Source organism: Schistocerca gregaria, chromosome 8 (genome assembly GCF_023897955.1).
Source record: "Schistocerca gregaria isolate iqSchGreg1 chromosome 8, iqSchGreg1.2, whole genome shotgun sequence".
Lineage (NCBI taxonomy): Eukaryota > Metazoa > Arthropoda > Insecta > Orthoptera > Acrididae > Schistocerca > Schistocerca gregaria.
In genome coordinates, this window is record NC_064927.1 from 389,258,969 (window position 1) to 389,280,816 (window position 21,848).

At 38.5% G+C, this 21,848-nt stretch overlaps 1 protein-coding gene across 1 annotated transcript in view; it reads right to left on the minus strand.

Moving 5' to 3' along the window:
* The window catches only part of LOC126284001 (lachesin), a 33,301-nt gene extending 20,977 nt beyond the window's left edge, over positions 1-12,324 (minus strand). Inside the window, exons 1-3 of the mRNA XM_049982543.1 lie at positions 12,063-12,324; positions 5,360-5,601; positions 3,808-4,064 (exon numbers count right to left, since the gene is read on the minus strand). Coding sequence (XP_049838500.1) covers positions 3,808-4,064; positions 5,360-5,601; positions 12,063-12,108 — 545 coding nt within the window. The 5' untranslated portion in view covers positions 12,109-12,324. The remainder of the gene's footprint in view (positions 1-3,807; positions 4,065-5,359; positions 5,602-12,062) is intronic.
* Positions 12,325-21,848: the final 9,524 nt, after the last annotated feature.

Sequence of the window (21,848 nt, forward strand, 5' to 3'; positions counted from 1 at the left end):
AAACTACAATCAAATGGGGCATAATGGTTGCTTGTCATCCCAGCTCATCCACAGCCAGCTAGCTACTCTTAAGTACAGGATGTACATAAAGTATTTGTTGTGCAATCCCATATTATTTATTGTGCAAGAACCAAACATTGTACAGATATCACACACAAGTCTTTTGAAGAGAAATCCTGAAAGTTTTTTTTTTTTTTTTTTATGTGTACCACCACAATGTAGTTTGGTAATTTGCCGATAGTTGGCGCTAGTTGCAAACATGGCGAGTTCAGGTGCGTAGCAAGCTTTCAGTGTGTTGGGAGTTTGACAAAAACAAGTGTGCTTCAGCTGTAAAACAGATGTTTAGAAGCAAGTACAGTAAGAAGCCACCAACAAGGAAGGCCATTTACCACTGGCACAACAAATTTGCTATGACGGGTTGCTTGTGCCCAGCAAAGAGGAGCGGACGTCTCAGTGTGAGTGAAGTGAATGTGGACCGCATACGAGACACATTCAAAAGGAGTCCAAATAAATCGGTGTGTTGTGCATCTCGTGAACTCGAAATGGCTCCAATGACATCCCATCCCATTTTTATCGGAAGTTCATGGGTACGTAAACACAGAGCTGCTGCATTGATGGATTGGCCATGCTACAGAAGGGGACAGCTGTTTCATGAAATGGACTCCCTGGTCACCGGATCCCACTCCACGTGACATTTTTCTGAGAGGACACATTAAAGATCTAGTGTACGTACCGCTTCTACCACATGATATAGCACAGCTTCAGGAGAGAATACGGAAAATGACTGCCACAGTCGATGATGCCCTGCTGGGACGGGTATGGCAAGAATTCGATTACCATATTGACATCTGCCAGGTCACTCATGGTTTGCATATCGAATGTTTGTAAAAAAAAATTCAGAGTTTCCCTTCAAAATGCGATATGTATGACATCTGTCCAATGTTTAGTTCTTGTGCAGTAAATAACTGAAAATGTTCCCAGACTTCATGTACACCCTGTATTTTCATGATGTTATAACATCTGATCACCTGGGATGCATGAAGACTTTAGACACAGTCAGAAGGAGGTCAGGTCTGTTAGACACTACATAAGGAAAACTGATGATAGAACGATGTGCCCCAATTACCTCTGGGGCCTCGGGTACCAAATCAACTTGCAGCAGCACTATTTCAGCGAGTTCAAACCAACCTCTTGGGGATGTTCCCGAATTCAACAAATTGGAATCGGTGGACAATAGTCTGTCACCAAAGCTGTGCCATCTGAAGAGGCCACAGAGAGTGTGGAAGCTTCTTGCAAGAGATCATTCTGAAGCACAGAGGATCTTTTGCGATGGTTTCTGAGCATGGAAGTTTTCCCAGTCAAGACTAAGTAATTTTAATATTGCAACATCAACCGGATGATGACAACTGCCTACCATCCATAGACAAATGGCATCACACAATAATGCTGTAATAAGACACTGGCAGATATACCTTCGGTGTATATTGATGCTGAACAGAGAGATTAGGACACAATACTGCTCATCATGACATTCAAATATAACACAGCGAATGAAGGCACTATATAAGCTTCACACTGTTCTTTTCGCCCCAAGGTCGTGAGGCAGAAACAACGATGGGTACACTACTCCCATTTCAACTGGGCATACAAACATTAGTAGAAACTAATGTGGCTAAAACTTAGAAAATGTGATAAAGAGAATAAAAAGGAATCACATACTCTTTCCCAATCTCACCTATGATCACCTCCAGAATCACTAACGCACATGGCAACATTAAGAATGGTCAGAGGTTCTAAAACTGTCAACTAAAACACAAATAAGACAAGAGGAAAAATAAATAATTCACAGGAATATATGGCTAGCTGATCACTTACAAAAACACAGATGAGCCAGCCACCTTGACAATACTTTAAAACTGTCACCTCAAAATTTTAGGCAACAAGCCGGACATTGCACAAAAGTGGTCCTCTTGCCAGAACAAGAAACTACACACCAGAGGATTGGTCATATGCGAAGATGAGTGCATATGGATCCTGGGCACACATAAGAAAGAAAGAATGCTAAAACAACACACATTGGGCAGTGAGATATAGCCCAGGAGACTTGGTTCAGATCTTTACACCTGTGCAAAAAGTAGGACTGTCAGTGCAACTTGGGCCATACCATATCATTCTTTGCTTGTTGGACACATACATATGAAGTCAAGGAATATGACTGTTCATCAGAAAGACAAAAGAGCAGAGTCATTGTTCATGTCTTCTGGATGAAGATCTACTACAGCCAGAGGTGCACGTCAACAATGGGAGGTATTACCTTTAATGCTCTTCTTAGTGAAGAGAATGTAACAACACGACCAGAATGCATTCATATGACAGTGTCACCATACAGAGGACCACTGAGGAGATCTACATCCAGGGTGCTATAACCAATTCCAATGAGAACTTCTGAAAAGGCAGACTGCTGTTTCTATAGGAGAGGAGCAATGCCACAAGGTATGTAGTGTGCAGCGTGGTGTAGTTGTTGGTGTTGCTGAAAGCATGCAGTGTTTCACCATTTAAAACCTGATCACCAGCAATTATTTGTTACTTAGTATTTATCTTTTCTAGAAGGTTCTTGAAATATCTTATGCTTGTATACTCTGGAATATTTCACGTTTCTATAAATAGCTGCACTCTCTGTCCTGGGCAGGTCTGCTCTGATGTTCATAATAAATGTGATTTCAATGCTGTGTGTTGAATTTCACTGATGACTCTGCCTTTGGATATGGACTTGAGTGTGATTATGATGCAATAATGTGTGTAACTGGGACCATGACCAAAAAGTTTAGACCATAAAGTGTTGCATCAAAACACAAACAGAACAGAAATTGTATTATGTGTTACTCTATTGTCAGTTCATCACTCAAAAAGTTTATGCATCCTTCCACACACACTCTCATTGCTTCTAGCACCTTTCAAAGGAAGCAGTTCCACCACAGTTCTGTCCCTTCGTCAGCAGCCAACAGTTTTTTCCACACTTTGATGCAATCTTCAATTACTTTCTGGCCAAGCCTATAATTTATCAGTTATTACCTCTGAGTCATGACATTACAAGAAGAAATAACTTTGAGAGACACAGTTTTACTTTTATCTAGTAAGTGAGGCAATAAAAAGTTTACTGACATCCTGCATGTGTAATACAAGGACGACAGTTGATGCCAACCAAACTATAGTACATATGTGTCACTGCACATATTGTACAATGATACTTTTAAAAACAGGTTTTGTCACCAGAATGAGATTTTCACTCTGCAGCGGAGTGTGCGCTGATATGAAACTTCCTGGCAGATTAAAACTGTGTGCCCGACCGAGACTCGAACTCGGGACCTTTGCAAAGGTGCAGAGTGAAAATCTCATTCTGGAAACATCCCCCAGGCTGTGGCTAAGCCAGTATCCTTTCTTTCAGGAGTGCTAGTTCTGCAAGGTTCGCAGAAGAGCTTCTGTAAAGTTTGGAAGGTAGGAGACGGATACTGGCAGAAGTAAAGCTGTGAGTACCGGACGTGAGTCGTGCTTCGGTAGCTCAGTTGGTAGAGCACTAGCCCGCGAAAAGCAAAGGTCCCGAGTTCGAGTCTCGGTCGGGCACACAGTTTTAATCTGCTAGGAAGTTTCAGGTTTTCTCACATTTGATCTACATCTCATCACATCTAGTTTCTGTACTCACTACTGTAGCTTTCTCCATGTGTTCTTGAAATACACGATTGACATATGAATATTGGCAAAAGATATGTAGAACATAACAATAATACTAGAAATTTCAGTTTCTCTTACCTATATATAGAACCTCCAGTAGGAAGGATAGCATTATTCTGACGACGCCAAGAAACACGGGGTGCAGGATAGCCTCCAGCATAACACTCAAGTCTTACAGCCTGTCCCTCACTTACAACTAATGAGCGCGTAGAGTTGTCTGAAATTACAGGTGGACGGCGGACTTGAAGATCTACTTCTGCTGTTATTTTGTTGTTCAAACCAATGATCACTTGGCACTGGTAGAAACCAGCATCAGTCTCTTGAATGTCCTTTATCTGAAAATCATGCACAATTACAAACTGCTCATTTTTATTTCCTGTAACTGTGCTAATTTGTGGCACGCACTACCAAAAAACTAGTGAAAAGAAAATTTGTTTTAAACAGCTAAATATTTTACAAATAAGTTAATGTATTGAATATTTGACCTTGGGCAAGTAACTGAGAAAAAGTTAAGAAATGGTTTGAAACCAAGTTTAAGTTTGCTGGAAGTCACTAAGTGCTCTCACCGTCAAAACACCAATGAGTATAGTTTGGGCAGCTTGTACTCTGTTTCAAGCAAAAGCTGATTTTACCCCTTATCTCGATGCTTATGGTGTCACACTTCCTGCATATTGTACAATGATATAATTTTGCATGCGCAATAAGTGGTATACGCGGATAATGTCTGAAAAATGTGTTGCAAGTAAATTTAGTAATAAATTAAATCATCATCCCATATGCTGATGTTTTACTGCATGAACAGTGTAAATGTAGCAAGTGATAAACTCTTCTTTCTTTCAAGTCTTCTGGGAAGGGCAACGCCAGAAAAAAAGTTTTGTAAAGGTTTGAAATTATGTATAAAATGTATTTAAAACTGCCAAGTGCTCTCATTCTCAAAAGTGGATGAATATAGCCTAGGTAACTGGCGCACTGAGTTACGCAGCTACAAGTTATGTACAAAGCCGATAAATGTAACACTTGTCTTACTGAGTTGACCTCCAACATAAGATTATACCTCTTAATGAGTTGTTTACATCAGCACCTTAATTTTTTATATGAAATATTTAAAATCAATTTTTTGTTGCTCCTGGAAGCCGATAGGTAACCTGTAACCGGACTGTGCACTATGAATCAAAGTTAACCATTTAGTAGCACACATTACATAGGTATACATATTGCTTATGTACACACACACACACACACACTTAAAAAAAGACCACAAATTTCTTCTTTATGGAACACAAATGCGGAGAGCAGTCAGGTTTTAAAAAGTGTAATTTTATCTCCTTATACCTATCATTCCTTAACTTCATCAGTACTGGCTGAATTTACAGAAAGGATAAAGCAACTCTAACATTAAGCAGATTACAATCACAATACATTTTCCTTATATTTAACATTTTATTGTCATTTCTATATCTGGTGTACTTGTTTTTAAAGTTTATCTGAAGGACACAGTAATTGTGAAGCCAAGAACACCAGCAGTTATCCATACTATGCAGTGAATTAGTATCTGAAGCCAATATTTTTAAACAAAAATAATAGTAATTATCTCCATATTGTATGTGATACATATTCTCTGTGTACTTACCTGTAAGGTGTATGTTGAACTGGCTGTATCATACCTCAAAGCAAATCGGCTGTCACGAATAATCAACGAACTTCCAGTTGATATAGGTAACGGATCAACTTGCCTATTTCGATCCACTTTCATCCACAGCACAGGATAGTCCTGGGCATACTGCACTGAGCATTCAAGTTCCACAGTGCCACCAATGTCTTTGATTTGTTCTTGTGATATGCGTGATATTGTAGGTGTCCGCTGAGCATAAACTGTTTAAACAAAACAGTTAATTAAATTGAATGTCCTGGAGAATACTTCATCTTTGTAAAGACTTCAATTGAGTTCATTCTGCGGGTAGAGCCATTTCTACAGTATGCACTACAGAATGTCACATATTTGTACTTCCAGTCTCTTGTAACCTTATAAAATAGCATTTTGGGGCAAAACTAATCCTCCTTTAAAGAAATGTTTACAAGAAAAGAGCTGCTCAAATAAGGCCACAAATTTCTCCACAATTAGTCAAAAATGTTATAACACTCACAGAAACTTCCCCACATGTACACAAATGTGTGTAGGCTAAAAGTCCCAAATTTACAGATTTGCACACTAACAGAGTGATGGCTACAACACTGATAACTGTAATGCCTCCCATGTGTAGAATAGTTAGCACAATGTCCCAGGGATAACATTGCTCAAAAATCCCAGTCCAGCCAAACAGATTTAATGTTTACATGATTTTTCTAAATTGCTGAAGGTGGATGCTCAGATGTTTTCTTTGATAGGTGATTGCAGACTTCCTTCCTCGTCCTTCCCCAATCAGAGTTTACGCACAATTTCTAATAACATCACTGTTGATAGGATGTTACTTCTAATGTTCCCTTTTCCTGTACAGAATGAGTAAAAAGAAATTTAACTAAGAAAAATATGAGTTACATTGGACTCCTACATGTGTTGTCAGCAGACCTGTGTGTCAAGATATAGGAAGAGGAAAGGAAATTAAGATCAGAATTAAAAATCTTTTACATTTGAGGGATGTTTTAAGTGACTATGTTGCCCCACGGTAATACTAATCTTTGACCAATGTCATACCAACTCTCAAGATGCACCACAATTATTATTTTTAAAGGGAGACCAATAACCTTAAATGTTTCCATGGTACAATCATATAGACATCAAGTACAGAATCACACAAATTCTTATTAATAAATATAGAAGTTAATGGGACTGCTGAAGGAAAAGAGGGGTTTTGAGCAAGAACAAATATCTAAGATAACAATTGCAAAATCATATTAATAGCAAAATATACATGCCACAACAAGAGCAAACAATAATTCAAAAAAGCAAAAAAATGAACAATACAAGCAACCAAATGGTAACATCAGTTGAGCTATATATCTCATCTAGAAACACCCACACTACTACAAAAATCCCAGACCATACCACAAAAAGCCACGAAGTAACATCAATACACATGGTGAAACAATCGTTAAAACCAACAAAATGCGGTACTGACAACATCAGCTAATCTATATTGCACAACTTAAAACACTAATACAAATACACAGAGACTAAAAATTACAAAACAAAAGTAAGTTCAACAAAACCAAGAATCAAATGTATTAGATGCCAACTTGCACATGAATGTGGGATTGAAACACATAGATAACACAAGAAAAGAGGGCAAACAACAGTAATACAATTACACAATTCACAAACCACTTTAAAAACAAAGAAACAATAAGAACACACACCTCAATAAATAGAAAACAATGTCATTTATGAAACCTCACCCTTCCCACCCAAACAAACCTGCCACCATTTCAATTTAACACTCAAGCCAGGGCCTGCAAATGACTCACTGACTACAGCCAAATGCCCCCTTCATGTACTTTTTGATGGTTTTTTGCGAGTATCTGATGCAGTGTGGAGAAAAGACCAATAGGGATTTTTATTATTATTTACTTATTATCTGTCTCCTTTCTTACGAAGTAAATCCTTTCAACATTGTTTCAGTTTTCGAGAATGTTTTTTGTTATAAACATTCTTGCAAGTAATGCTGCATTTTTCTTAATGTGTCACAACTCCTCAGCTACAGCTATTTCTTTGACATAGCACCATCCCCAGGCCTCAAATAGCTCTCTATGCCTCAGCTTGCATTACTTCCGGTATGTATAATTAAGAATGTTTCAGTTCTTCTTGTGAATCGTCAGAATGTTTATATTGGTATCTTGGACTTTTGGACAATTTTGGTTGTTCTATCAACTTTTGTGCTTCCTAACACATATGTTGAAATATGTCTACTCAACCCCTTTCTTCCCTTCAAATTAATTGTTTTTAACTGTTTTCTATTCTGAATTTTTACTACTTCTTAACACTTCCTCATGAAGGCATTTACGATGAGTTTTGTCTGATTCTGATTCAACATGGTCTGTATGCAAATATTATTTCCTTCAAAAATTTACATTAGTTTGCAATTATAATATCTGAGTCATTCCATGTCAAATCAACACACTTTAAATAAAAATTTTACCTCACCCTCTTAGATTTTGCTGAAAGTTGGTATACTTATAGTGAGTGGGTGCTGAAACTAATAAAAATACTAAATTTCAATTTTTTACCTCAAACCATTCCTGAAATATGGTCAAGTAAACTTTTCAAAAACTGGCCAAATCAAAAGTGAAGAAAATCTCATCAACGATGCGTAAACTTTTTGTTGCTCCTGAAACTTCTTCGTCAGATACTGATGAATCCATTCTTGAAAATCTTAAAAGAAACTTTAAATTTTTTTTAAGTAGAGCAATAAAAAACTAATGTTCTTACAAGTTTACCTCAAAAATGGAATGTGGAGTGTCAGGAAAATAATGAGGGAATTTAATGCTCCTTATTACATTGTTCAGCAGTCCAAAAAAATTTTGAAAGAAAGAGGACTCATGGAAGGTCCAAACCCAAAACCAGGGAAGTGTTTACCAACAGAAACTGTAAAAACTGTACATTCATTTCATGAAAATGATGAAGTTAGCAGGGCAATGCCAGGTATTAAAGATTGTCTGACAATTACAGAAACAAGTGGAAATAAAACAAAAATATCAAGAAGACTTATTTTGTGTAACCTGAAAGAAGCTTACATACATTTTAAAGAAAGTTTCCTAACATAAAAATAGGCTTCTCTAAATTTGCTGAGTTGAGACCAAAACACTGTGTATTAACTGGCCGGAGTGGCACACACACTGTCTGCGTGTGCACAACTCACCAAAACATAAAATTAATGATAGAAAATGCCAAACTAAATATAGTAACAAACAGCAGCCTAAACAATTATAAGCAGTACATTGCAAAAATGCTTTGCAACCCCTCATCAGTTGATTGCAACATGGGAAACTGTGAATACTGCCCAGGAGAAACTGTCATACATAAAGTTTTAAAAGACTCTTTTCATGAAAACTTAATTGAACAAGTTCAGTTCTTCCAGTGGATGTCAGTTGACCGATGTAATCTGGAAATTGTTCAGAAAAATTCTGAAGATTTCATAGATTTATTTTGTAGTAAGATATCGACTTTGATTCGGCATGACTTCATTGCCAAGCAACAACGAACATTCCGTAACTCCACAAGAGAAAACCTTATGAAATTTGAATTTGTTGTCATAAGTGATTTTTCAGAAAATTATAGTATAGTTCTACAGGATGAAGTTCAGAGTTTCCACTGGGCAAGACAGCAGATTACCATTCATCCTTCTGTTATATATTACAAACAGAAAGACAAAATTGAGCATACGAGCTTCATCATTGTTTCTGATTGCCTGGAGCACAATACAACTGAGGTTTACACCTTTCAAAAGAAGCTAATTTCATATCTAACAAATAAATTTCAAAAGATTCCAAAAAAGATATTATTCTGACAGTTCTGCCGCTCAGTATAAAAATAAGAAAAACTTCCTGAAACTTTGCCTTCATGAGGAAGACTTCAACATAAAAGTTGAGTGGCAGTTTTTCAGCCACAGCACATGGGAAAGAGCCTTGTGATGGAGTAGGGGGTTCAGTAAACAGACTGGTAGCTCGTGCAAGTTTGCAAAGGCCATATCAAAATCAGATCCAAACCGCACGACATCTATTTGAGTGGGCAGTAGATAATATCACAAATGTTGATTTTGCATATTCCACTCAAGAAGACTACACTGCTTCAGAAATATTCTTAAAACACTGACTTGAAGAGGCACTGACAATCAAAGGAACACAGCAATTTCACACTTTCATTCCCAACACTACAACAAAATTAATAGTCAAATACTTCTCAGGTGATACTCAGAGTTGGGAGAGGGAAGTAACTACATTACCAGACAAACTGAAGTTACAAGATGTATCAGGCTATGTCACCACTGTATATGGCATAAACTGGTGGCTTGGGTACATTTTAGGGGGGGGGGGGGGGGGGGGGGGGAGGAAACTTGATGAAGTGAAAATAACTTTTTTCATGCACGTGGACCGGCTAAGTCATTCTCTTATCCTGCAGACGCAGATGTCCTGTGGGTGTCAGTTGTGGATGTTCTCACAAAAGTGAATCCATTTACTACGACAGGGAGAACATACGTTCTTAATGAAAGTGATGTAAACCAAACCCAGTCAGCTTTATTAAAATGTAATATGTGAAGTTCCAAGACAATTTATTGGGAAACTGCTTTCAACTCAAAACTTAATTTTTGTCACAGGTTAGTGTTAATGTATATTTTACAGAAAGTTGTTTCAAAATTATTGTTAGTACCTATTGTGTTATATTTAGCTATGTACATATACCTGTTACTCAAAAACAAGCATTACAAGAACTATTATGTAAATACTTGTACTTATTCATACTTTATTTCAGTTTGTAGTTAAATGCTCAATTTCTTGTTTTTGTTATATCAGTTAATATACTATTAGTGAAGTTGTATGAAATTAAAATAAGCAATCAACTTAATTATAAAATATGCTGATTAGTTTTGGTTTGATAAGGTGATGTTTTGATATGTCTAATACTTTTCTTTTTACTAACCTTTCAGTATATTTTAAAGAAATTCCTGTTTGTTAAAGGTCCATATGGTCAAACTAGTGCCGTGAAAAGCAAGAGTCCACAATAATTTTTTTAAACAATGAACCCATCATCACCCCAGATTTATATTTTGCCATGTGATTTATAATAGTATGAAGTAGTTATGGAAATATTTTGAAAATTTTCAATTATGTACTTTTTGTAAAAAAATTAAATCAAAATATTAATATTTTGAAACAGGTTATTAATTAAAAAGCTATGTTTTGTTGTATATCCCTGAAAAGAGCATCCATAATGACACCTTTCCCAGTTCTCTAGCTCAATTAGGGCAGCTCCTAGGACAATTTAAAAAAAGTCCACTCACACATTTTTGGCCGGTTTTTGAAAATTTTACATGACCGTATTTCAGGAATGATATGAGATAAAAAATTGAAATTTGGTATTTTTCTTAGTCTCAGTGCCCACTAAAAGTATGTCAACAATCAGCAAAATCTAAAAGGGTGAGGTAAAATAGGTGTGTTGATTTGACATGGAATGACTCATCTGCAATAACAGTTCTTTGACTAACTACCTCTCTGTTAATTAATATGTCACTCCTTTCGCCTATGTCAGTGTGATACAAATGTGATGAATGTCATGAACTGCCATTAGTTTACCAATTAACATAAGCTGTGTAGACCTAAGTCAAGCATCAAACTACACCCTTCGTAAATGTTATCCAGAAAAATATTGAGTCCAAAAGCTGACATGCATATGAGTGATTGTCACAAACAATAATAATAATTGCAGCTGACGATGAAAGCAACTAGGTGTCCTGGGTGTTGTTGGACTTTGTGCAGTGATTAGCGTCCAGAAGCTCGCAGACTAGACATTCATTACGGACACAGATTTTTATCAAATCAAGTGGTCTTAGAACTTTGCCTGGCTATGCCAACTGTCACTCTGTGGCTCCCTGTACCGTGTGGCATAGCATTTATGGAAGATGTGACTTAAAAATTGCACACAAGTTGTGTATCTAATCAACTCAAGCAGACTATTGGACTTTTCATGCAGTTTTTATTATAATTAGCTTTAATACCTCTATTGAAACACTGATGTACTGTATGAATTGTCAATCAATTATGTATAGGTACCTTAGCTGTGACTACCCCAGCATCAACATCATCTGTACGTTGATGTTACCATAGCTTTCAAAGTTGGAAAATGTGTTGCTTGAAGTTTAATCTGGTATCTAACATTAGATAAACTTTCCATTACGTTGATATCCATGTCGTTTCCGATATGAGTGTTCACATGCTAGTATCTAATTTTACCCAACGTCGTACAAGTTATTGTTATCACACAGCAAACAATATTCAAAATAATGTAACCATGCGCGACTAGTCGAAAAAAATTTAGATATGTTGGTAATCACAGAGTTGTCTGCAGCTATTTATATAAATTCTTCGTCGCAAAAAATGTACTAATACAAATAGTTATGCAAAATGTAACCCTAGCAATTCTTATACATAAAAGTTTGCATGTGCGGGTGTCCTGCTCAAAGTACAAAAATCATACATGGGTACGAAAGCTATAAAAACTAAAAATCTCCAGGTGCATGAAAATATTATATTTTATCCTAAACCCGCGAAATTTTTGTTCGTTCACTGCCACACCTAATTATTTATAAGAGGTTGCGTTAACTAGAAACAAAGATTAAACTTACCAACAGAGAAGAAACCGACCCAAATCGTAAACAGCCGTAAATCCATTTTAATAGTCACAATCGAAAAAAAATTTCTTACGCAGTCAATCAACACCTACAGACCTAGCCAACAAATAACCGCTTCACACATCTACACCGCCAGTTTTACTGAACAGTTGCTATGGTTTTGCAACAAAACAAAAGTAAACACTTCCTTGACAAATGGCGGAGACCAAACACACCCAGTTACAGAGATGATAGTACTGAATCATCAGACAAAATCAAAGATGTTAGATCGATCGAATATAATTTCAGCGAACAACCAAGATGGTCCGAGGTTAGAAAAACGGAGGTTTGACGCTTTCCTGAACGTCCTGCCATGTTTTGGAACACCGAAGATTAGAGGAATTCCTGAGCAGTCACGCTACATGGCACGTCAAAGTCGAAAGAACGTGATGACGTCACAGCTGGTTCATAACATACTCACAAGAAGCTTTTTCGCTTATGTAGGTTAGTACTGTTCTGAATTACAGACTCGACAGTTTTATACTACGACTCTTGGTTACACACCTACATGTATATAGAAATTTACATTTATACAGCATATTGCACATGGAGGATACACTTGTTTTTGGAGCTACTGCCCTGTAGTAGGCAGTAAATATTCGGATTAGAGCAGAACGGCGACGAAAACGAAAAATTAGCCGTTGATGGGTTCGACCCTGGCTGAATAGAAGGGACTGTTAATGAAAGAACTGAGGCCCGAAGATTTGCAAGAATTTCGAAACTCCGTTAGGATGGACATGGCCTGTTTTGAGAAGCTGCCATGATAGAAGATGGAATCAGAAAGTGTAACACGGTCATGAAGGAGGCTATCCCATCTTCTCGAAAGTAATAATTATATGTTTATACGTTTTGTGATCATACCAACCTAGATCACTGATAAAATTCCGGTGAACGCCCTGTTATATTGCAGGCCGGTTGTAACATTACGTTTCCAGGTGAATAGGGTATATTTTAAGAGTCCGGCTTTTAACCACAAAACAGCACACCCCACCATTTCAAAAGTCAAAAGTTGCTGTGGATACATGCACTGCAATTTGCAACAATTGAAAAGACCAATACTTAAAGGTGAACTTGTGTTATTTTTCCGTGTGTGTGTGTGTGTGTGTGTGTGTGTGTGTGTGTGTTACTCAGAGTTTTGCAATCCTCGTCCATCGCACTGGGCCAAACTGCAAAGACTTTCTCCCTTTCACTGTCAGTTTATCTTTTCTGGCATGCTGAAATCAAGCAAGAGATGCAATCAAATCAAACCTGAACTTTCGTAAACTAAGACACTACACTACAAATCGAAAATCACCGTTTGACATTTCATGCATATTACTCAGAAAGAAACGATTTCCTACTATGTTATTATTGTACAGTGTGTCATGCACACTCCTTTCCTCGCTGTGTGCCTGATTTAAGGCACTTAATGCCTCTTTGCTCCATTTCATTTCTACAATACAAAGCTATCAATGGAAAAAAATTCTTACACAAACAGCTAGTATAAAGGAGTGTACAGCAAATAAAATTCTCTTTTCTGCATTTAAGAAACCTGTTTACTGAAAAAAATTCAGAATACCCCCCAACGCGAAAAATCCTCAACACAAAAATCTGAAATTAGCCACTAGCCGCCTAACAATAACCAAACAAGCAGAAAGCACTGTGATACACCCTTATACGAATGCGCGAGTTATGGCTGCCTACTGCGCATGCGCGGATTGACGGCAGTTTCGAACTGCTCTCTATTCTGGCGCGCGGATAATGTGTCTGCTAATTTCCGTAGTTTCAAGCATTCTACCGCTAGACGGCTGTCGCACTAGACCACTACCGTTCGCGGCGGATCGCCATGTAATACCCGCTTTATTTCGTAGTACATGATAGACTTAAACAAAGGAACTTTACAGCCAACCGGTTGCAAATAACTCTGGTACAATTGACCTATGTTTCGACACCTACTACGGGTGCCTTCATGAGAATGAATCCTATAAAATAATACATAGAAAATTAAGAATGACGATTAAAAACCTTAATTAAGATGACTGTTGTCATGACGTGCAAAGGTTATTTCCGTAAAATTGCATTCCGAAAATCAATGGTCGGAATTTTGAGCCACAGACCCCAAAATTGCGTTCCCAGTTTAAAGTACACAAAAGTCACCATTGATATGTGCGATTGTGAATAGTACTAACAGTTCACATCATTAGTTAGCAAGGTTTCTCCATGAAAAATCCTTTATTTTTCAAAATTATTTTTGGTGGTCGGTAGTCAAAATACAGTCAGTAAAATCAAAGATCTGCAATGTGTCAAGATAACTACATTGTTTGTTCAAATTACAACTGACACAATTTAAAAACCTACATACTTTTAAAAAAAGATATTTCTGACGAGAAAATCACTGACCTAGTTCGTTTGCTAAGAATGATAGTAAAATACAGTTTTTCTGTTTTCAGTGGCAAACTATACCGTCAGCCTGACGACCTGCCAATATGTAACCCACTGGCAGACATCGTAGGCGATATTTTCATCAATTCGCTAGAACAGATATTCTTCAGTAATTATTCTGCTGCTAATCTGGGTATTTTATCATATTCTCGGTACATGGACGACGTTTTGATCACATACAGTAGTTCTCAGGAAGCTTTTCAGCATTTGTTTAAAATTTGCAATAGTATTCATGAAAAAATCAGCTTCACTTGTGAATTAGAAAATAACGATAGTCGGCTTAATTACTTTCACCTCAGTATTGCTGCTGAACACGACAGACTTTCTTTCAGTATTTTTCGAAAAGCAACTAATACAGATCAAATTGTACCCACTTTTTCAGTGCGTCCTAATTCCCACAAAAAGCTTTTTTCCAGTCAGCTATTCATTGTGAAGTTTCTGTACCTTTGACACCTGATAAGCTCAATAAATAGACGAATGTAATAAAAACTACTGCTGTTAATAAAGGCTATGATCTCTTAACAGTTAACAAGATCTTCAAAGCTAAAAGATACACTAAAGTAACTACGTTAGGCGTCAGTGCTGTTTCTGACAACAACGAGCAAGAAAATGTTTCTCGATTCCATTTTTAGGCCCTGTTTCTTATAAAATTCCTCGGTTTCTATATTAAAAAATGTGGATACAAAGTTACCTTCTCCACTAACAACAATTTGCATAAAATCTTGTTCACAATCTCAAGTCAACAGTTGCTCCTATATGTAATTCAGGAGCATATAAAATCACTTGAGAAACATGTCCTGTTTCTTATATAGGACAAATTGGAAGATCTTTTAGGGTCAGGTACAAAGAAAATTTACTGGGAAAAAGAGGCACTAATGTACATAATTCCACTTTATCTGATGGTCTGCTGATTTCCAGTCAGAAAACGAAAATAACTGAAGAAATTTCAATTTTGCATGGAGAAAAGAAAGGTCATATATTGGACGTACTCGAAGAGCAGGAGATTTTCAAGCATATGTCTCAGAACGATGGCCTCATCTCAAAGGATGGTTACAATTACATAACAAAAATTTTTTCAGTGGTTTTAATCCACTACTTGCAGGATTTTGATTCCCCTATTTTTTACTATATTTTTTGCCTCTAGTTCTGAAACATAATTTTCTAGGAATCTCAGATGTGTACTATGGTAGCTAACTTCATGTAGATATTTCTAGGTTTTACAGCTGTTTGTACAGTTTTTGTATGTTATTCTGTCCTTTACATAACAGTAATTTCTGTAAAGTATAATAGATAGCTACTAAACTTCACCTGTTTCACTACTGTGTAACATCAGTAATACATTAAGCTCCATTCCCTTTAATCTGGTTTTATACTTAACTGTGATTTTTCAGTAATTGCAGTAATAATGTTTCACATTGGCACATGTCACCGTCCGTGCCCGACTGGCAGTGCTACCTTGTATTGTTTTTGACGCAGCAATATAAACCTCTGGGCCAGTCAGTCAGATGTTATTCCTAGTTAGGCATACGTGACAAGGCTGGAATGTACTTTATTAAAATTTTGACTTGAGCATAGCTGCTCTAAACTCCGACCATTGCTTTTCGTAATGTAATTTTATTTAAGTAACCTTTGTGCATAATGACAGTTTTCATCTTAGTTAAGATTGTTTTATTGCGATACTTAAATTTCTATGCATTATATACAGTATTCATTCATAATTTCATTATGATGAAGACAGCCCTAGAAGATGTTGAAACCTAGGTCAATTGCACCAAAGTTATTTGCAACAGGTTGGCTATAAAATTCCTTTGTTTAAAAATTGTATACAGTTGCTGAGAAACAGCTATATTCAAAATCACATGATAGATCTTTATAAAATGACGAAATTTAGTTTAAATAAGTTTGGAATGATTGATGATGAGGAATATAGAGCAAAAGAGTCTTCGTTGGAAAAATGTTAAAAAAATCGAGAGTGTGAAAGAGAGCTCCACACTCTTTATATAGGAGCTAAATGAGGAGGAGTCATCGTTCTAATTTTTCAGAATATCTAGACAACCGTGTTTTTACCTGTGAAGCGAGATACCAATAAAAATTACAGTGAGAAATACAAGATTTAGGCATTCAATATCACCTTGACAGAAGTTGGTCCGCTGCCTATAGTATGTCTAAATGGGCAGTTTTAGTATATTTGAACTACACTGGTGTCCATAATTAATACAACAAACGGAAATTTTGTAAGGGGACTTTTATTTTGTCACAGAACAGTATAAAGAGGTAGTAGTAAAGTAGAAATTATGTAAAGAATACAGAATGTAGAAAATTGCAACATGCATAATGGTAGACAAAAATGTTTTTCGTTTTTTTTCCGACTTAACAGATTTGCACACACATTCTGACATCTGGTCAATGTGCTCCGTATGGGGTGTGACTACCTCTGGCTGCAGTACAGGCCTCACAATGATGGAGCATGCCATGAATGATGTCATCAGTCCCATATTGAGGGAATGACTTCCATTATTCCCACAGAGCTTCTCCCAGTTTTGGAGAGTGGTTGGTGGATGCTGACGTATTGCAAGCCATCTCACAGCGCTTTTCAGACATGCCCTATGGGGTTCAAACCGGGAGAGCAAGCAGGCCACGCCATGTGTACAATATCTACCATTTCCAAGAAAACATCCACCACCTGTGTTCTATGAGGTCGAGAATTATCGTCCATCAGTACGAAGTTTGGGGCCACAGCACCTCGCAACAACCGCAAAAGAGGTCTCAAGATCTCGTCATGATATCTGACAGCAGTTAAAGCTCGACGATTTAAACTTACAGTTTCATGAAGAGGCGTTTGAGCGGTGAACATAATCCCTGCCCACACCATTAAGGATACTTCTTGATATGAGTCTCTTTCCACAATGTTTGGGCCCAAAAATCGTGTTTCACGTTCCCTCCAGATGCAAATCCATTGAGAATCTCTCCAGACAAAATCAGAACTCATCTCTGAAAACAACATTGGGCACTCTTCGACTGCCCAGGTGGCATGTTGACGACTCCACTCTAAACGTTTCATTCTGTGTAGACACGTCAGAGGTAGACATAACAGCAGGTCTCCAACAACAAAGGGCACTCCGTGAAACCTTCTGCACAACTTTTGCCTCTTTACAACACATCCATGGATGCTGAGAGCTCACTTTCCAGTTGTCATGCAGTACTAAGGCTGTACTGTCTTGCACTTACAGCTAAATAACGTTCCTCTCTTCTGAAGTCACACATGGTCGGCCCTGCCCTGGTCTTCTGGATACAGTTTCGGTCTCTATAGACTGTCGCCACATCCGAGAAACAACAGAACGATTCACACTAAGCCATCAGGCCACATTAGTAAACGACTGTCCTGCTTCCTTTCTTTCTCTGGCCCTACACCGCTGAGAGTCTGGTAGGCATCCTCTCTGTGCCATACTGCACCACCTGTGGCTGTGTACACAACGATTGTGGATACGACGCTATCCGGAAAATAGTACCTCGTTTCATGGGTGGCCAGACGTCATCATAGATGTGGTTGTCCATTGACCAGAATGCCATGTTCCGTGCAGAACACGATCATATGGAAATTTGGTTGACAGTTCGTATGATTACTTCGTGAATTAAACACAGGACGAGGAAACAGCAGTTTGTTGCTTTAATTTTGGAACCACCAGTGTACGTTTGGTCGATTCAGAGGAGGGGACCAAACAGTGATATCATCGGTTCCATCAGAGTAGCGAAGGATGGGGAAGGAAGTCAGCCTTGCCTTTTCAAAGGGACCATCCTGGCATTTGCCTGAAGCAATTTAGGGTAATCACAAAAAACCTAAATCAGGATGGCCAGACGCGGGTTTGAACTGTCGTCCTCCCGGATATGATTCCATTGTGCCAACCACTGCGCCACCTCGCTCGATTTGAACTATGTTTACATACATATCTGCTACCAGCTGTTCATAGTTAATTTATTACGAATCTTATTTTATAAACTGTAAATGTATATGACCCCACTTCTGGTCAATAATTGTAAATGCCTACAGGGTTTGGGAAACGGGGGAGGCGGCTGTTACATTTGCCTCATGGTGCATGTGTGCTGGAGGTCGATCGGTCAGGATTTGAGAGTGGGCATCCAGTGCTGTCGTTAAATAACAAAACAGGAAATTAGGTACAATAAGGAGGATGTATTTCAATTTATGGTGTACTACAGGCGCGCCTAGGGTCGGAAGTTACCAGGTTTAGGCCAGTCTAGGAGGCCGAACAACCAACTGAAATGGGCAATGGAAGGGGAAGCGGTTCATGTTAACTTATACTGGGAGGACTTGTGGTCTAAATAATAACTGATTTATTCTTTCTTAATATCAACTGTCAAATGATAGCTAAAGAAACGTCATACAAACATTTATCTGACAATCTTTTTCAATTATATACAGTCTATGGTTAACAAAGTGATCAACTGGGGATCAACGCACCCACACTAACCAGAACTAATAGCTTTATCTGACTTCATAAAAGTGAATCTGTGGTATGGTCCAAAACCTATGCTACTATCAAGCATCTATACTCAACAGTTGCACAAAGAAAAACATGGATCCAAAGGACGGGGTGCCGAGAAGCTTATATTGGAGCCCTACGCCGAGGCAGCGAATACTTTACACTTCTGCAGGTGAGGGCGGCACAGAACAAAGAGCCCGCCGAGTGCAGTCACGGACAACAGCAATGTGTTATTAACGGTTCGTGCCCGGAAATAGGCAAGCATGAGGTCTTGCGTGCAGCTATTCAGAATGCAGATACTTCTCTAAGAGCCTCTGAAACCACGGTGGATTCCAGTGTACAGGTGGACCTGTCTGCTGGTCTGAAAAACCAATTTGACTCTGTGACACAACTATGCGTAACGGAATATGTAAAACGTATAGACGGCCGACTCACAAGAAATAAGTACACTCACACACAGCTTGTCGTGTGCGTAAAGCAAGAAGCAGTACCTCTGACAGCTCAGGCTCTAAGTGGCACACTAACAAAGGACACAAGTCACACCATCTAGGTAAAGACCTAGCGAAGAGCCAGTACCTGAATGTTCTTCCCTTTCTCTACAGCTTTCCTCTGTGGCTCAGTAGCATAGCACATTTGAATGCTTAGATTACACTCACTTTAGCACAATCCAATCACGGGCTAGAGCTCGGCATTCGAAACTGGGAGACCTCCCACCTGCTCTCCATACACAGATTTGACCAACCAGCGACTTTAAAAATTAATTGGGAGAAAAGTAAAACAGATTCAGCTTCGCGCCCTCTTTCCCACGCATTTACGCCGTGTCTTTGCTAAGATCATGACTTGGATGGAACCACAGCCCTCCATAAAAACATCGTTATCTCCCCTGTTGCGTCCATTTTGAACTTTCTATAGAACACTCATAAACTCGCTAAAAGCCTCGTTCCGTCACAAATGTGTTTTGTAGCAGAGTCTGGATCCCTGGGCCCCACTGCCCTATCCCATGGAATTCGAAAAACTCTCAGCCGTCTCACCCGCTTTCTACCTAACAATGGCCCATACTCTGCTTTATTGCTGGCCATGAGATCATACAATCCGCCGGTCAAAGGTGCAGCAAATCTTCAGCCTAGTCAGCCTACCTGGATGTGACCGCCAAAGACCGGGGCCACCCCACTGGTATGCACAATTAGATCCACCGGTCTAATTGGCTGTCGTCAAACATTTCCACCCAGGTAAGCCTGTCCATTCCACAGCAAAAAGCTCCCCTAGGCTCTCAGCCAGCACATGCTTTTACTGCTGCCAATCCACTCGTCACCCTCTTCCTTTGAACACAGGTAAAGCCTGCTGCTATGCCTTCTCCAGAGCACACAAGCAAGCGCATTAACTACTGCCAACCATTTCAACATATGAATGAAGTCAGATCGTATCAAATGTAGAAACTAAGTAATAAAGATCACCTTCCCTATGAACATTAAGCAGCATGACACAGCATCAAAAGTGAGAGTGCCCTGCCATCTCTCAGGGTACAAAACTGTTGAGACCCCTACCAATGCTATTTACCTCCCAATAATAGTTTTCGCTTCGAACTATCTGTAGCTGTGTATTGTGGACAAGGATAGTCAACTTGTCGATTTTCGCGGGGACAAAATCATTGTACAGCTACATCTAAAGTGGAAATCAGGAGAGACCTTGAATGAGCAAAGACCCAGAAGCGGAGATGGCCGTCAACCAGCCAGGACATATTTAAGGCAGAATCGATGACCTTTAACTTGCCAGACCAGAAACATAGGTTAAGAGCTTCAACCAGTCAGAGGGTTGCAGTCGCCATATATTGTCAACGTAGACAGGAAGGGCATAAGATATAAAACCAGAGTACACAACTTACAATGTGGCATTCCACAGCAGAACAGCAAGGTAATAACATGTGCAAACTAACAGTTTCTTAAATCAGTGGGTCTGAAGCCGTCCAATGACTTCGTGAAATATAACTAGCCCGGTGGAATATAACAAGTGTATCATGTGGCAGGAATAATTCTCGCATAAAGCTTATGCATCAGCCACATTTAACACGAACGACAAAATTGTGATTGTCATCCAACACAAAGACACTTTAACCCTCCCATTGTCAGAGTTTCATATATCATTTACAAAAAGAGATGGTGTTGTTACAGTGGCATTGAACCTTACACACAATTGTTTAGCAGTCCTGTTTCATAACATATGATATGAACTTAATGGGATCGAGATTGACAACATATGTAATGTAGGGATCAACTCTCAAATCCTATGTCTCGCTTCTCCCTCGGATTTGAACGATTTAGAAAATGCTGTATGGTTCATAGACGAGCCACTGGATAGAACAGTGGAAGAGTACAAGAGACTTACTGTGCGTATACCTTTAAAATTGCTTGTGGGATACTTTGAGAACATATGGGCAGTTGTTCTGAATGTTCAACAGGAACTTATTCTCGTACAGACCGTAACGGATAACAATTTATACATTCAAGGAACTCCATATTTAACAATCATACACAACCACTCACTCGCAGAAAGATCCCTACATAAAGACTGGAAAATTGCTCAAGCAACACCAGTACCCAAAAAGGGAAGTAGGAGTAATCTGTTGAATTACAGGCCCATATCACTAGCGTCGATTTGCAGTAGGGTTTTGGAACATATACCGTATACGAACATTATGAAGTACCTCGAAGAAAACGATTTATTTACACATTGTCAGCACGGTTTCAGAAAATATCGTTCTTGCGAAACACAACTAGTTCTTTATACTCATGAAGCAATAAGTGCCATCGACAGGGGGTGTCAA